The following is a 16,087-nucleotide window of genomic DNA, read 5'->3' as shown; positions in this document are numbered from 1 at the left end:
AAAACGAATTTAGCTATATGGCTTGAACGTTGCAATACGCTGTGAAAGTATGGTACAACATATACCTTTCATTTGCGGCGTTTTCTTCCGATAACAATGGTTGAAGTAGCAAGCTAAATGAGTCACATGTACAAATGTAAAAACAAGCTTTGTGACCAAATATACAACCATGCATGTAAGTAACATTACCTTTTGTTTGATGCACCCTCAGAAAGTCTAACAGACTGTTTTGACAAACTGTCCGTTCGAGCAAGCGTGAATAGGTTAAGATAAAGATATGAAATTTGTCAAAGTTCAACGTAGGAAACCAAAGCGTGAATAATTTATAAGCGGATTGGTAATATATGGAGTCTGCATATCATCGCTATAGGATACATTGTATGAAGAATTGTGTTTCGCACTGCGGAAAGGTGGTTTATATTCCAACTTGACCTACAGGCTAACGGTGTTTGAAATTTCGATTTTTGTGGGTACAATTTTTATGAAAAAAAACAAGACGACTATCTACACCAATTAATATAGAAGGTGTAGAAATAAAATTTGTATTTAAATAAAGGCATTTTTGGTGGAAAATTTGTATTTAAATTTACCGTTTCGACGTGATCGTCGACGAGGACTTCATGCTCATAGCATCGTTGAAATTTTTCTGAGGCTCGAAGTCTTCGATGGACCAATTCCCAACTGTACCGTCGGGGGCGAGGTACTTTATTTGTAGGCTTATGGTCGTCTGTGAAAAGCGAACACGCGTCAAACATCCATTATGCATGACCCATGTTGCACTTTATTAAGTTATCCGGCCATAAAACCAATGGATTTGTGACGGCATGTGCGATTAATGACCAATTACTTATGCATGGCACCTTTAGGGCTGTGTTGTTGGAGTCCAAGAGAGGTTCCTCCAAAGTTATCTCTCCATCCTTTACAACTTGCTGGAGGACCATTTGAAATCGGCCAATTAACCTGGAATTACAATCGTAACTATTAGCATGCTGGAAAGGATATATAAAGTTTACCTGTCGTTTCAATATTGGGCCTATATATTGTGTAAATGAATGTAACTTATTTATCTTTACCTGGCGCGCAATGACAGTCGTTATAAAATGCGTATTCTCACGTCGTACGACTAGTGCCAGCTTAACCATATATGACATTGTGTGGGTTATATCGCAAAAAGTCACGTATATGTAACCTTGTATGTGTTATATCGGAAAAAGGTCATATGAATAAATAACTGACCTGTTGGAAAATACTTTATTGTAATTGTAGACGTCGATTGATATCATTTCTCGATCTTCGATCTGACTCGCCACAGGCCAGTCGAAAATCTGAAAAAAAAGGAGTTTAAAAGTTAACAAGAAGCACGAAAAGTTACACTGTGCAGTATACGAATGTTTAAGTGTGATGTTGCAATTGGATAGTAGGGTACGGTAAGATGGAAAATGTGTAAGGAAAGAATGTTTACGGAAAACAAGCACGACTCTAAAAGAGCATTGTTAATTGTTTTTAAACCACGATCAGGAAATAAAGGTATCCCATCTTACACCACAACACTATATATAACACACCTAATTTATAAATAATTAAAATTTTACTGTAACACAATCAAACGAAGTATATACACCAGCGACGACTCAACTATTACAACAAAACGCGGTTCTGGATTTAAAGTCAATACAGAAAAGTCGAAATAAAGATCTTGCCTCCCACGCGCTCGTAGTTATAAATATTTAATTCGCCACAGCCGATGTGGTACATTTGATAATTCGTTCGCTACGCTTCACCAAATTTGTAAAATGGGAATGTGTTCAATAAAATACTTAAAAACAGGATAAATACGACATGGAAATATACTGTTCAAGACTTTGTACCTCGTTAAATGGAGCTTCATTTTCGCAATCTTCGATCGTTCGTGTGCTGTAGGAGTGACCTAAAATACATTCGAGATTATACGGGCGTATCACATATATACCGCCGGGCAAGTATACGGTGTTTAATGCGCTTACAGATATAAGTGGCGCAACGTAATACCCATATTTTGTGAGCTTTTGTCTCAATCGGATTCACAACTATTAAATGAAAGCAAATGTTTTCAACGAAACTAGGGTCAACATAACGAAACAGCGTTCTTATATCTCAAACAAACTCTCCCATATACGTTAACGGGCGACGCCTTTGTTTGATCTTACGTATTGGTCAAATCGCTATGACAAGGCAGCAGATTTAATACTCGTCGGTTAAAGTCGTAGTTTGCATACACAGCCAACAAGCCCTTACCTCTGAAAGTAATCCGAGCGTTTCTTGAGCCTTTGCCCTTTAGGCCGCCAACGCTAAAGATTCGCACCTCAAGCGACATGCTGATTGTTACACTGACATACTTTACCAATAAGTCTGTTGCTACTACTGTTAAAACCAAGAACGTGTGTGTTCATTCATAAACAAACCACAGTTTAAAACAATATACACAGCAAAAGTTGCCCCCGGCACCTTAAGACTCCCCCAGGCAGGTACTTTTCCTTTCGATTACGCAAGATAAGACTAGTAGCAACGCTTTCTCGAAGAACTAGGTGACATGTGTCCACAGCGACTAAAAATCTGAAAATAGCAGCGCTGGCACGAATAAAGCAAGAACACAGAAGAAAAAAGGCGAACTTCTTCTTTTGTGCACGTAATACCCGCCCGCGTATTTACCCTGTCTGAACGCTTGATTTCCAGAAGCTATTCGAAAGAATTATCAGCCAAATTACAATTAACATTTGTTACTTGTTTTTAAATGTTCATTACTGAATGTATTTCTTGCGATAAACACCATTATCAAAACACCCTACTGACAAAAAAGTTTTATACCATGTTTAACAAGCCTGTTAATATGTATTCAAGTCACCGCAAAAACGATGGTAGAAAGTCCGATTTAATGAGCTTGTGTGTGTCAGTGGTATCACATATAGAGATTAACGACGCATAAAACATACTTATATACATAGTGGTTTTATATACACAACACACAGGGCATAGTCTGTACAAAAAGTACACTTAAAATAATATAATTCACAGGGCATATACAATAATATTTTCTAAAACTTAACCGAAAATACACTTATCCGAAAACATGATAACCGTAACATTCTGTAGTATGAATGAATGAATGAATGAATGTATGAATGAATGAATGAATGAATGAATGAATGAATGAATGAATGAATGAATGTAAGTATTGGGCGTTAAAACACCACGCTTGCTTGCCTTTAAAGTATGAGAGTTGTGAATTGTGTGATCTGGTTGGCACGTCAGAATATGACCTTCACGTATATACATTACACCGAAGACTGTAAAGAAAATGTGTCACCTGAGCTGTACAACGCTGCGGGTAATTATTTACGCTGTTGATTTTAGATTTATCTGATGACAGTCTGTTGGCTGATAGAAATTTAAAAGCGAATAAGATTCCTTGAAATGCGCTAAAAATAAAACGAGTATAGTTTACAAAATACCTTATACGCAATTAAAAGTTGGGGTAAATTAGTTCATGTTTTATCTTGTTTATTGCCCCCATTTGTTAGTAAAAAAAGAATATTTACAGAATTATATTAACTTATCCTCACGTCTGTAAAGACGAGCGTTGTTAATTGTTAAAATTACGGTAAGCAAATACGGGATATTTTGCGTGCTGACTATCTTGACCCACACTACTATGTGTTTTTATATACACACGATGACGTATGCCAGACTCATATTTCACAGCGATGGGGTTATATACTCGATACACAAATGCATGTATCACCGTTCCTACTATTTACTGCATGCATACCAGTTAATGTTTAACAGCTAAATGTTTGCTTACTGCGAATGCGATATCTCCGTGTCATATGCACTGCTGTACAACTATACCAATGCTATATTGCGCTTGACACTGTACTGGTTATACTTGCCGGTAGTAAGTTATATAGCTAGTATGACTGAACTACACAGTATACCAGTTGTAATAACCAATTCGGAAAACGATGCTACAGCTTCGGATATAATCGCAAATGGATTAGTTTTCTCAGGCAAAGACGACGATCAAATTACTGAACTTCCTGTTACCGAAGGAATTTCGGTAACTGCTTCAAATCCAACGACTTTTGGGGACGATTTTGTAACGCAGCATGTTAACACAATATCGAAAGAGAACGATGAAATACATAGCGAGATTGGGAAAGAAACTGCTCCAAACAATAGAAGTGTAGCTGAAGATCATATTAGGGATTCCGCGCTAGAAAAGGTAATATATAGCTAATAGATGTATAAGCCATACATATAGCGAAACATATTTTGGAGTAAAAAAATGTGTCCTTAGTTTACATACCAATTCTTCAATACAGTCTTCTCATTTTGCTGATAACAATATATACTTCAACCACAGAACTATTTACTCGCGGCGAATTATATAGAAGATGCCAGATTTGGAAGAACTATGGATTACAACATTGACAAGGAATCGTTACTGAACTACCGACGTTACAGCCGTCGATTATTGCAGTGGGGGACCGTCATATTTATGTGGTGGCTTCTTTTGATTGGGTTGTTTGAAGACCCAGCAGTGCCAGGGCTGGCCTTGCCGTATTGGGTAAGATTGGTGTCCGATACCGTGGCAAAGTGGTTAGTCTGCCAATAGCCCAGGGTTAACTGGTTCGAGGCCCAATGCTACCATTATTGTGGATGTGTACACGTATTACATAGCCTATGCTTTAAACCAGTGGGCCCTGTGGGTTGGCTAAATTGTTAGCCATACTAAACACAAATATTTAGTAACTTGTAGTCTCGTAAGTGGGTACGAAGTGTATATGAAACAGATCACGATTGTCGTTTACCCGCTACACAGACCGTGTAGGAACCGGTTAAAGCTGCCTGGGTCATGTTACACTTCAAAGTGTATACACACAGTCGATTTGATTTACACAGGCAACTATGCTGATGGAAGTTTTTTGTTTGGTCGTCATATGTCTTCGAATGTACCAGTTATCAACTTTTGTTCCGCGAAGATCCCTTCTTACAGACCCGAAGAATATCGTCATTGCACTCACTATAGTGGTAAGCAGAATGCTTCCAGTCAAAATGTTTAAATGTGTTTCTAATGTGCCTAAATTGCAGGTTACTGTTATGGACATGATCATATACATTGGGATGATCAACAGTCCTTTAAAAGGTTCAGCTATCCGGGTTTCAAGAGTTGTGAGACCACTATTTATGATAAACATGAATGAAAGTAGGCAGGTCAGTTATCATACAGCCTTAATTTCCATTACTTTTACTAAAACCAATGCATAAAAACATTAAATTCCCCTTGGCAAGGGGCACCGACAATCGCTAAAACAGTGTTCTGTTTGATACACTTCGTATGGCTGCTATTTAGAGAATCCGTAAGGGGCCACTAGGTGCAGATTGAAGTGTCCTGCCACAGCACGGCCGAGCCTTGACATGTAACCTCTGGGCTATAGATAGGCAGACGCGCTAACTAAAATATGCAACGTCGCAATACAAAAAGTCATATCAATCTATCTAACCAGGTTCGACGAGCTTTTCGAAACATTCGGAACACAGTACCGGAAATCATCAACGTTTTGATTCTCTTCTTCTTCAGCATTGCTCTCTTTACATTACTTGCGTTCAAGCTTTTCCAATTACGTGATCTTTACTACAGAGGCGGAGAACCTTACTTCCGAAACTATTGGGATTCCTTCTTCGATTTATACGTCCTTGTAACGACAGCAAATAGTCCAGATGTCATGTATGTATTTGCCCTTGGGTTGTTTTATATATAGTAGATGGGGGAAGATAGGACAAACTTTCTCTCGATTTTCTCTTTCCCTTTGGTAGAAAACTAATAACATTCAAGCAATTATAAAGCCTCACGGCTTCTATAGCCCGTTGTTATTTGTTTAAAACACAATGAGGTTATTTGGATGTTATGTGCCAAAGATATTCCGATATCCCGATGTCGCTATATAACGATAACCATAGAGTATAATAATACGCCATATACTAATATAACCGCATGCTTCCATTTCGCAGGATGCCAGCATACGATGACAGTCCATGGTTTGCTTTATTCTTCATTGCTTACATTGTGATCAACACTTATATTTTCATGAACCTCTTTCTCGCTGTCATATACAACAGTTACAGAGCTCATCTCAAGGTAAAGCTTTTACGGTGATGCATTATTTGATATGAAAAACGAACTATATCATAGATGTAGTATTTTTTCAGACCGAAATTCGTTCCGCCGTTTTATGGAAACGCAAGAAGTTAGAAAATGCGTTCGAGATATTAAAAGACACCATGCCAGGAGAAAAGGAGGCTGTGACATACAACTCGTGGATTATGGTGATGAAAAATCTAACCTACCCACCATCGTTTCCAAAGGTATGAACACCAACTGTGCTATATAGTAGGTTGGGGTAAGATGGGACATATTCTCGTTCTCATTTTTATCTCATTTAGTAGTAAACATTTTTTACTAAAAAACGTATTCTTACGACTCGATCAGAAAACATGAGATTTAGTGCTAACGGTATCCCATCTTACCCCACAGTACTATACATTAAAACGTACTGATCTACTATTCCTATTGTATTTAGATATCACTATTCTGGGAGGTCCTACACAACCGAAATGGAATGGATGTTGATATATCTACTACAGCAGATGGAGGTATAGAACTCAAACAGTTTCTTCAACTCGCTAACCTAATGAACGTGTACGTGGTTGAAGACCAATCTGCAGTTAATATATTTGTAAAATGGGCACCAGAAGTATATGCTTCAAGACCGAGCAAATTCGTGAGGAAATGCGTTCAGCACTGGTAAGATCTTGTACAAAATAGCATATAACAATACAACCTATATAATAACGAAAGAAAAACGTAGATTTTCGTAGAAAAAGAAAAACGTAGATTTTCTTCGTTTTAAACCAGAGAGTTGTAACTGTACTATAGAAGTACATAGCTCTTTTGTTAAAAGATGAAAGATTTATAGGAAAAGCTGTTTGTTATATGCCTATAGCTGATGGTAGCAAAAAAAGCAACGAGTAATTATTATGTATATGTTGTTTCCGCCAGGTTTATATGTATTGTGAGTGTGGAAGTAATGTTACGGAGTATTCGGTTTTGCGATCTCAAAATTACTATTCTTATAATTAGGTTTTTAAAATTGTCGAGTAATTATGTTGTTTTTCCTTTTCAGGACTTTCGTTTATCTGTTTGACCTTTTGATACTGATGAATGCAGTTTGTATTGCATTTGATTGGGAAAGTACGGAGTGGTTTTTCTTGTCGATATTTATCGTTGAAATTTTATTGAGAATGTACACGCTTGGTCCCAAGGAATATTTCAGCTTTAGCAGATTTTGGAATTGGTAATTTGGCGTTAAAGCATGTATTGTCGCGTTTCCTAGGAAGTTGATTTTAATGTTTTTAGGTTTGATTTTATAATCATTACATCGGCGTTTATAGCGACAGTCATTGAAGCAAGTTTGGACGAGCGTAAGTATATTGTGCTGTACGCTAAGATGGATATCGTTAGCACATATTTCCTAATCCTAATTTAACATTAATGAAGCTATATTAGAGTTGAAAGAATAGAATTCTAAACTTATTAAAATAGTCTTTATTTACAACAAAATGGGACGATAAGAAAATGTAAATATGCATCATCCTAACCTAACCTACTATTTCTTGTAATTTTCTCATTTAGTTTTAAATTTTAACCCTCTTTCTAGTTGCGCAGTTTCCACGGGAAGCGCTTGATTTTCTAATGGTCATGAGATGTTTGAGATTGGTAAAAATTGTTGGAAACATCGACAGATTTCGCATTATCGTGATGACAATTGTAAACATTGCGCCTTCGTTACTCACCTACGGCATCGTATTACTGGTAAATCGATTTCTGAAAATTTTCGTTACTTAATATTTTTTTAATTTTTTGGAGCTACAGATGGCCCAGGTTTCTTTCTTTTTTATTCTATCATTTGGTGATAAACAAAGAGTATTTACAGAATTATTTAATCGTATTTTCGCGACTCAAAAGAGCAATGTTAACAGTTCAACACGCGATTAGGTAATATGGAATAGTATATCTAACGGTATATCCATCTTACCCCACAGTATTATGTGTGCTAAAAGCTAAAATCGTAAAACTGAAGGCTAACACCGAAGTACCCCACAAAACATTTTAAATAAAACAGTTACAAAGGTTACGACTATCAAACAAAAACATTATAAAATCTTTTTACGTCAACAGATGCTCTATTACGCGTTCGCGATCGTGGGCATGGAATGCTTTGGTGGTAAGATCAAATTTACGCCTAACACAACTGCTTCAGAGAACAATTGTAACAACACAAAGTTAGAAGGCTCAGAGTTTCTGAGGATGGGTTACTGTAATAACAACTTCAATGATATTTTACATTCCTTGGTTACACTTGTTGAGTTAACAGTTGTTAATCAATGGCACAATATCCTTTTAAATATATAGTTTTATATTGGAGTATTAGCCTATACTACACGTATGCATTAGTTTTTTAGCAAACTCCGGCGCCGTGGCGTAGTGGTTATAGCGCGCCTGTCTGTAACGAGAGGTAATGGGTTAAAGGCTCGACGCTGCTACCATAGTGGGCGTATGTGTCCTTGGGCAAAACACTTAACGGCAATTGCTCCAACCCAATAGTCACTGAAGGGTTGTCTAAATTATCAGCCATACATAAAAAAAATGATAAAATCTATTAAAAATAACTAATCACTCACAAAGTAACATACATGGTAACTGGTAAGCTGGCACGAGGTGTTAAACCCGTGTAATAACGACTGTCGTTTGCCGGCCACGTAAGGATAAAGTAAGTTACATTTGTTATAACTCTGCAATAAATCTCCGGTACCATGGCGTGACACGCTGCAGAACCTCATCCACGTAGAATAAAACGAATTAGCTATACTAAAAACATTAAATTGTAATTTCGCTGTTTTAACCTCTTTTAGGTGCTATTTTAAACCACTTATATTTCCTTATCTATTCGCACTTATCACCTTGGGTTACTCTTTAGTAACGAGCAAAGCAGCAAGAGTCTACTTCATATTCTTCCATCTTATAGTAGTGATCTTAATTATGAAGTAAGTACCTGATTATTTCTTGCAGTTTAAGCTTGCTTAAAACATCATTTGTTTATAGCATTATTGTGGCGTTCGTACTCGAAGCATTTATACTGGAATATCAATTGTCAAAAACTACGATTGAAACGGCGGTGGAGAAAACGATTCAACAATTAGGCCTAAACTCAAACGAGTAAGTAACGAACATGGCTTCGTACTTTTTAAAGTAATTGAAAATGCCATTTCGCAGCCATATAGCAGATGTAAATCATGATAAAACAGAGTTGATCAATGAATTCGACGTGGGAGACAACGACCAGTACAGTGGAAAACGAGAACCACATCGTAAAGAAACTCCAAAGATTCGGTTCCGAATAAACCAAGGTATCTAGACCGTAGGCTACATTTTTGGCTCAATCTTTATATGTTTTATACAAAGCGCGTGGAAATTCAATAAATAAATGTAACGTAGATATCCATGCGCGACAGGGCAACGATGGTCGTTACAACACGGATGCCCTATTTTTTACACCGTATGCTTTCTTTCCAGTTCGCTAATGTAGTAACAATAAACGACAAAGAAAAAATCAGGTTACCGCATATTACCTTTACTTTGATATACGTTACACCAGGTCACAAAAACATTGAAGTTTTGTTGCAACGAATGTTCGAAGGTGAATTAGAGGGCGAAGGATTCGAATTCGCAAATGCTGAAGAACCAATGACGCTAGATGGCGTTACAGGGAACTCGGTCACTGTATGACGGCTCTAATTCGATTTTTAACTTATTTTTTCAACAATGTCGAAGGTTTTGTGTTTATAAATATACACGATTGGGTATGAGAACAAGTGTATTAGCATGAACTGCAAAACAACGTATAAATAGGTTCCTATATATATATATATATATAGAAACTACTTAATAGGCGCTACTAAAAGCCAAAACAGCGGTTGGGTAATGTAATTATAATAAAACAGTCAAGTGTAATGAGAATCTGTTCTAACTAGTGCTTCGCTGCCGTAGGTACTTTAACAAGCAAAAAACATGTAGATATAGAAAGAATACTAAAATCCACCGTGAGAAAATAAATAAAACGGGTAAAACGAGAGATGAAATTTCACACTCCAGAGTATAAAGAGAAAAAATAAATGTAGAGCAGAAATATTGGATAAATTAGAAGTGGTTTCTTTTGTTTGTATGCGTCATCCACAAGAAGAGAACCTGCGCTATAAGCGGCCCAAAATATTCCAAGAGTCTACAGTGAAAAATTAAAAGTTGAATGAATAAGTGCAAACATATTTATCCTCTCATAGAGGGGCAAAAACAGTCGTTATAACCTGGATAGTCTGTTTTATACTCGTCAAAAATACAATACCGTGTTTTCTTCAAAAAAGGACAACGAACCGATAAAATACTATTCTTTATATTTATATTTAGAGTTTCAAAGACACATGCTATACTGACTACTGTTCACTGTGGCTAAAATAAAAACTGCTTCTTAATACAGTCCTATTCTCACTTGCCCAATCTTTATTCTACACTAGTCCCGTTATTTTAGGAAAAAAATTTAAGTATAATTATAAAAAAATAAGTAGACAGCGAGTGTAAATAGCTTGGACAACGAGCATAATGCATTAAGACATACAATGTAAAAAATAACAGACATATATAATTTGTCATGAATAACAACTTTATATATCAAATGCTTACCCGTACTATGAACGCAAAAGGTTCAGTATTTCTTATAAGAACTAAGACAGCAGCTGTAATAATCAGTGGAATGAGTGAATACCCAATTACACCAAGACATTGTGAATAACCAACTTCTCCTCCTAACACACGGGCAAGCAGGAAAATAATCAAAGATCCAAAAACCCACATTGTTAAAATCCATGAAACAACCTGTGATAAGAATAAGATAAGTAAAATTAACATTGTAAGTTGGGAAGATTATCCATGCATTTATCTCATATAGGAATTTTGTAGTGAAAAAAATTATATTTACTAAATGATATAACCAAATCCTCAAAAATAAATAAAAGAATGGGTCCTATTTAAAAAGACTTGACTTACTGTACAAAGAGTTAGGCAGTAAGAATTGCTAGTACTTAATAAACCTAAACATATTCTCATTTCCAGTGTTACTAAAATATACTAAAATAAATTGTAAATTATAATAAAATTAAAAACATTTTAAATTTGTATAAAAATCAAGCAGTGAATGATATTTACCCGAAATTGTCCGTACAAAGACACCATTGAGAACAACAGCACAACGACAAGTGGTCCCCAAAAGTCAGGGTTGTCTCGCACAATTTGACGATTATAGCCAAGGGAAGGTATTGGTAGTAGAACACATCTGTGTAATTGAATAAGTTCATTAAAATATCATTAAAAATGTTGCATCCGTAAACTGTTTTGGGATTTTAGGTTGCAGTCAAACATACAAAATACTATATTTTGCAAGAATATAAATTAAGAGTAACAATCTTAGTTTTAAACTTAATTTTAAATGACAATAATATAAAATACAGGGATACACGTTTTTCATGTAAGTGTTACTACCTTATCAATATAACTAAAAGATTAAGTACTGAGGATAGGCATAGGCTATAATATACATCAAATAATACAAAATATGTACAGACCTTATTTTGTAATAAATATCCTTCAAATCAATGTCAAGTTCCTCCAATATTGGTTTCTCATTCATTCCATCTTCATCATCTATTTCATCAGATTCAAGAAGCCAAGCATAACCTAATTCAACCAGCTTGATGTTATTTGTGGTAAGTAAAAAAAATATGAAGTGACTTTCCAATGACTTATGTAGCTGTCATTACTATTGATTTTACTTTAACTTGAATTTGCTGTCTAAAATACATTGCACAAGGAAGCAGTCAAGAAGTGTAAAACACATTGCAAATGAAATAATTTTGACAGCTCATAAGTATGAACATTTTGAGCTGCAGAGTGCAAATGGAAGCTAAAGGTTTCGTCTAAACACTGTGATTTTTTTAAAATAGGAAGATTTTTGGTGACTCTGATATTTGGAAAATACAAAAATACATAAATGATCCACTAAATGCTAGTTTTCCACAGTGATTTACCACTAAACATAGGAAGATTTTTAAAAATACCTACAAAAATATTAAGTACATTTAACTTAATCATTGAAACAACATTAAAACATACATGTAACGATGTAAGTGTAATATATAGCTTTCTTATATTTATATACACATTTTAAATATATTCATATATTCTAATTGTGAAAATACTAAGCAAATATTAATTTTCATACCTCGTTTTCTAAGCATGGTTCCAAAAGTTCCATTAGCACCACCCGGTGTTGTATTATTGGGTTGAGCAATGTTTCCTGAGAAAGATTGGTCCATCATATCTACTGTTACTTCACCTGTAGATGCTGACATGCTGGTGTACTTAAGGCTTGCTGGGGTATCTGAAATAAAACAGTGGAAAATTATCAACAAATATCTTATGTATGTGAGATTAAGATTAGGGCTGCCGGCTTGTTTAGTTACCTTGAATGAATGAATAAATGAATGTAACTTACTTTATCCTTGTGTGGCCTGAAAACGACAGTTGTTATAACACGGGTTTAACACCTCGTGCCAGCTTTTGATTTACCATGTATGTCACTTTGTGGGTGATTATTTTTTGGGGGATTTTTTTATGTATGAGTGATAATTTAGACAACCCATTAGTGACCACTGGGTTGGAGCAATTGCCGTTAAGTGTCTTGCTCAAGGACACACCTTCACTTTAACAACAGGGTAGACAATGACGTCATACGTTTTGACAGTTGTACACAAAACAGCTTTTCCCCCACTGCTAAGTATTTAAAAAAAGCAAAGGCAAAATATATCATTTTCCACATTAACTAATTAGATTCTCTACGTTTGACAACTGGTGGTTTAACGGTATTTAAACAACGTCACATATGATATGGGGCTATGCCTGAGCAGGTAAGCCTAGAAGACGGAATGCGGTATGATGAAAAGTATAAAATTGCAACAACACATTTAACAGATAGTGTAATTTAAATAAAGAACGTAAATAACAGTTCTGTTGCTTACCATACTTCCCTTCTTCTTGTGGCACAAAAGTAAAATCCGAGGTAACAGAACTTGGACTAATCAACACTTGTTCTTCAAAATCAGACATCCTATTCTATATTGAAGTCTAAAAACAACAGAAACAACAATCTTATACAGAAAGACTATCTCCTAATTAATTCTATACGGGTAAAACGCACATTAAAATGAGAGCGACAAATTTAATTTTCAAAAACTGAATATACATGTATTACATTGCCACTATAATTACACGAACACAGCGGTTAGAGGGAGCTACAGAGTCGAACATTTTCAGTGCTGCCTTTTCGGTTTGAATTAGAAAGTAAGTGGGGAGTTCTAGTATGAAAAACCGGGTTCGTATACTTTATTGATTCCGTTTAACAAGCCCGTTTTAACGAATTGTTTTTATCATTTTTTTAATAACACATGCCTTGTTTGATAAACTGTAGCTTACAGGTTTGCAAACTTAAGTAAACTTTGTGGCTCCACATAACAAGTTTACGCAGGAACTATTATGGCAGAATACATTTCAATCTAACATTATTCATGCAACATAAGTTTGTAATAAGCATTGATGCATTTAAAGTTGATTTGACAAAAATTTAAAACCCCCAATTGCATTTTAGCGAGACCCAACTATTTTCGGTAAAATCTTACAGCGGCTAATCCAACAAACAAAGGCGTTTACCAAAATGCAAATTATATTTATGTGTAACTATAAACAAAATCGCCAATCCCAAGCAAATTTGCGACTAGTTTGACGTTGAATATACTGTATCGTGCAACACATACAAAATTCCGCATTGGTATTTATTAACTTATCCGCAAAGGCAAAAGATAAGCATGACTTTCTGCTTTGTTCAATGTTTACCGTACAAGTTCGGAGTGAAATCTTTTTTTCTCTTGCTTCAGTTACTAAACAAAACCGAAGAGAAAGAACATAGGCAAATTGAGAAGAAATTGTTTTTATAGCCCACCCTTTAAGCGTTGGAGGAAATTTCCCTGTTTTATTGTCTATTATGTCAGTGCCGCTTTTAGCTGAGCTTGGATAAGCTGTAAATCTAACATGGGTGAGAAAAATTAACACGTTAAAAGTTAGTTTCTGTATAGCAAGGTAGGAGAAGATGAAACACCTATACAGCACATAATATCCAAATAAAGTCGCGTTTTAAACAATTAACAACAGTATATATAGTAGTGTGGGGGAACATGGGACACCTTTAGCACATAATATCTAAATATCCTGATCGTGTTTTAAACAATGAACTACGGTCTATGGGAGTAGTGAGGGTATAGTTTTATAATTCTTTGGTTGTTCTTTGTGTACTAATAAATGGGACAAGAAAATATGGGTAAACGGTGTCCCATCTCCCCCCACCCTACTATATATGGAAGTCGTGGGGATATATGTTTTTTTTATTTCTTTAAATATTTTTTGTTTATTTCCACTTTCCAAATGACACGAGAAATAGAATGAAAAAGTGTCACATCTTCCCCCACATTAATATATATGTAAACAAATAAAAAATAAAAAAATTATACAGGAAACCATTTGCATATATAGTGTATACTAAAAGCGAACTTGAAATAAAAGCATGGAAGAAACCCGATCTGCAGAAACAGAAGAGATTGTAAAAAAAGATACAATTGATGAAATACCGATACTTCAAAATGATCAGTTAATACAGTTAAAAGTAATTGGGAGCGGTGGTTTTGGGGAAGTCTTACTTTGCTGTTATCGGAAGGAAGGAAATCAGATGCCTGCAAAATATGTGGTGAAGAAGCAATTACTACGGGGTGGATTGCGCACTCGGTAAATTTACATTTAAAAATCCAATCCATTTAGCTGTATTTTTATGAAAATAAATATAGTGGAGTGGGGGAAGATGGAACACCTTTAGCACGTAATATCCAAGTGTCCTGATCGTGTTTTAAACAATTAGGAACGGTCTATTATATGAGTCATGGGGATACGGTTTAATAATTCTTTGAATGTTCTTTACTTACTACTAAATTCTACAAGAAAGTAGAAGGAAAAAGTGTTCCATCTTCCCCCACCATACTATAAACGTTTTTCAGGGACTACAAATACTTGAAAAATGAAGCTAAAATTTTATGGCGTTTGGAATCTCCGTTTGTAATCAAAATGGAAGGATTGAGTTTCAGCAACAATCAGTTCTCCATTGTGGTTGAGTATGCTGAAAACGGCTCTTGTGCCGACTTCTTTCGAAGATTGTTTTACGATCGCGAAAATAAGGATTTGGTGTCAGCATTATGGCCGCTTAAAACAAGAATTGCGTATCAGGTAATATTATGTCATACTTCTGATTATTAGCACGTTTTAATTTGCTTACTGTTATTATACAGGTGATAAACGGGATGGCATATTTGCATGGTGTACAACCACGAAGAATACTTCACCTTGATCTCAAATCACAAAATGTTCTTTTAGATCAAGATTTAAACGTGAAGGTATTTTTCACAGTGCATTTTTATATCCTTAAATATGCAAATCAACATGCATTTTCAGTTGTGCGATTTTGGTCTCTCACAAATGCACACGTTGTCAGTTTTAAGCAGAGCGTCGACTTTTACAGGTGAGTTTCCAATATGGCCTGCTGTTTCAACCGCCACGTTCAAATAGAACCGAAGTATTAAAATTGATTCCACGCAAAGTAAATCGACCCCATCCCACTTCGCAAACCTCGTTAAACCAAAGAAATTTTGTTTACAGCGAAAGATGGGGAAAACAACGGCGGTATAAGAGGAACATATAGTCATATCGCACCGGAATGTTTCAAAAATCCAAACCTAAAACCGACTGTTAAATCCGATTCATACAGGTAAATTCATTCATACAGTAACT

General features: G+C 35.6%; 4 protein-coding genes across 5 annotated transcripts in view; 2 read left to right on the top strand and 2 right to left on the bottom strand.

Annotated features, from left to right (window-relative positions):
• LOC100183261 (otoferlin) overlaps positions 1–2,396 on the bottom strand; it is a 32,772-nt gene extending 30,376 nt beyond the window's left edge. The window contains exons 1-7 of one of the 2 annotated variants that reach the window (XM_026834000.1): positions 2,275–2,396; positions 1,869–1,927; positions 1,237–1,325; positions 861–960; positions 591–727; positions 190–237; positions 66–113 (exon numbers count right to left, since the gene is read on the bottom strand). In XM_026834000.1, coding sequence (XP_026689801.1) covers positions 66–113; positions 190–237; positions 591–727; positions 861–960; positions 1,237–1,325; positions 1,869–1,927; positions 2,275–2,353 — 560 coding nt within the window. In that variant the 5' untranslated portion in view covers positions 2,354–2,396. The remainder of the gene's footprint in view (positions 1–65; positions 114–189; positions 238–590; positions 728–860; positions 961–1,236; positions 1,326–1,868; positions 1,928–2,274) is intronic. The other variant, XM_018811788.2, reaches the window with a different exon arrangement.
• Positions 2,397–3,233: 837 nt separating this feature from the next.
• Positions 3,234–10,079, top strand: LOC101243248 (two pore calcium channel protein 1-like). Its single transcript, XM_004225985.2, has 16 exons — positions 3,234–4,258; positions 4,400–4,603; positions 4,939–5,067; positions 5,128–5,250; positions 5,544–5,764; positions 6,049–6,175; positions 6,247–6,402; positions 6,618–6,841; positions 7,221–7,391; positions 7,454–7,518; positions 7,755–7,909; positions 8,276–8,489; positions 9,051–9,141; positions 9,200–9,313; positions 9,371–9,504; positions 9,753–10,079. The coding sequence occupies exons 1-16, from the start codon at positions 3,827–3,829 to the stop codon at positions 9,881–9,883; spliced, it is 2,691 nt and encodes an 896-aa protein (XP_004226033.2). The 5' UTR covers positions 3,234–3,826; the 3' UTR covers positions 9,884–10,079.
• Positions 9,954–13,456, bottom strand: LOC100185673 (protein YIPF4-like). Its single transcript, XM_002127611.5, has 6 exons — positions 13,222–13,456; positions 12,426–12,584; positions 11,770–11,881; positions 11,354–11,480; positions 10,832–11,023; positions 9,954–10,376 (listed from the first exon to the last, which is right to left on the bottom strand). The coding sequence occupies exons 1-6, from the start codon at positions 13,307–13,309 to the stop codon at positions 10,239–10,241; spliced, it is 816 nt and encodes a 271-aa protein (XP_002127647.1). The 5' UTR covers positions 13,310–13,456; the 3' UTR covers positions 9,954–10,238.
• A 1,209-nt stretch (positions 13,457–14,665) lies between these two features.
• LOC113474183 (receptor-interacting serine/threonine-protein kinase 1-like) lies at positions 14,666–16,068 on the top strand. Its single transcript, XM_026834113.1, has 5 exons — positions 14,666–15,034; positions 15,301–15,526; positions 15,589–15,693; positions 15,752–15,818; positions 15,956–16,068. Exons 1-5 carry the CDS (start codon positions 14,817–14,819, stop codon positions 16,066–16,068), a joined length of 729 nt encoding a protein of 242 aa, XP_026689914.1. The 5' UTR covers positions 14,666–14,816.
• Positions 16,069–16,087: the final 19 nt, after the last annotated feature.

Source organism: Ciona intestinalis, chromosome 4 (assembly GCF_000224145.3).
Source record: "Ciona intestinalis chromosome 4, KH, whole genome shotgun sequence".
NCBI lineage: Eukaryota > Metazoa > Chordata > Ascidiacea > Phlebobranchia > Cionidae > Ciona > Ciona intestinalis.
The sequence above is the reverse complement of the archived record's forward strand: the minus strand, read 5'-3'. Positions and strand labels throughout refer to the sequence as shown.

What these genes read in the sequence shown, in the direction of transcription:
- LOC101243248 (XM_004225985.2), top strand. Translation starts at nt 3,827, where the DNA reads ATGTTTGCTTACTGCGAATGCGATATCTCCGTGTCATATGCACTGCTG. An exon ending in GGGATTCCGCGCTAGAAAAG is followed by an intron (nt 4,259 to 4,399) that starts GTAATATATAGC and finishes CTTCAACCACAG; the next exon opens with AACTATTTACTCGCGGCGAA. An exon ending in TCATTGCACTCACTATAGTG is followed by an intron (nt 5,068 to 5,127) that starts GTAAGCAGAATG and finishes CCTAAATTGCAG; the next exon opens with GTTACTGTTATGGACATGAT.
- LOC100185673 (XM_002127611.5), bottom strand. Translation starts at nt 13,309, where the DNA reads ATGTCTGATTTTGAAGAACAAGTGTTGATTAGTCCAAGTTCTGTTACC. An exon ending in CTTTGTACGGACAATTTCGG is followed by an intron (nt 11,024 to 11,353) that starts GTAAATATCATT and finishes TTCTTATCACAG; the next exon opens with GTTGTTTCATGGATTTTAAC. An exon ending in CTTTTGCGTTCATAGTACGG is followed by an intron (nt 10,377 to 10,831) that starts GTAAGCATTTGA and finishes TTTTCACTGTAG; the next exon opens with ACTCTTGGAATATTTTGGGC.
- LOC113474183 (XM_026834113.1), top strand. Translation starts at nt 14,817, where the DNA reads ATGGAAGAAACCCGATCTGCAGAAACAGAAGAGATTGTAAAAAAAGAT. An exon ending in AAACAAGAATTGCGTATCAG is followed by an intron (nt 15,527 to 15,588) that starts GTAATATTATGT and finishes GTTATTATACAG; the next exon opens with GTGATAAACGGGATGGCATA. An exon ending in CAGAGCGTCGACTTTTACAG is followed by an intron (nt 15,819 to 15,955) that starts GTGAGTTTCCAA and finishes TTTTGTTTACAG; the next exon opens with CGAAAGATGGGGAAAACAAC.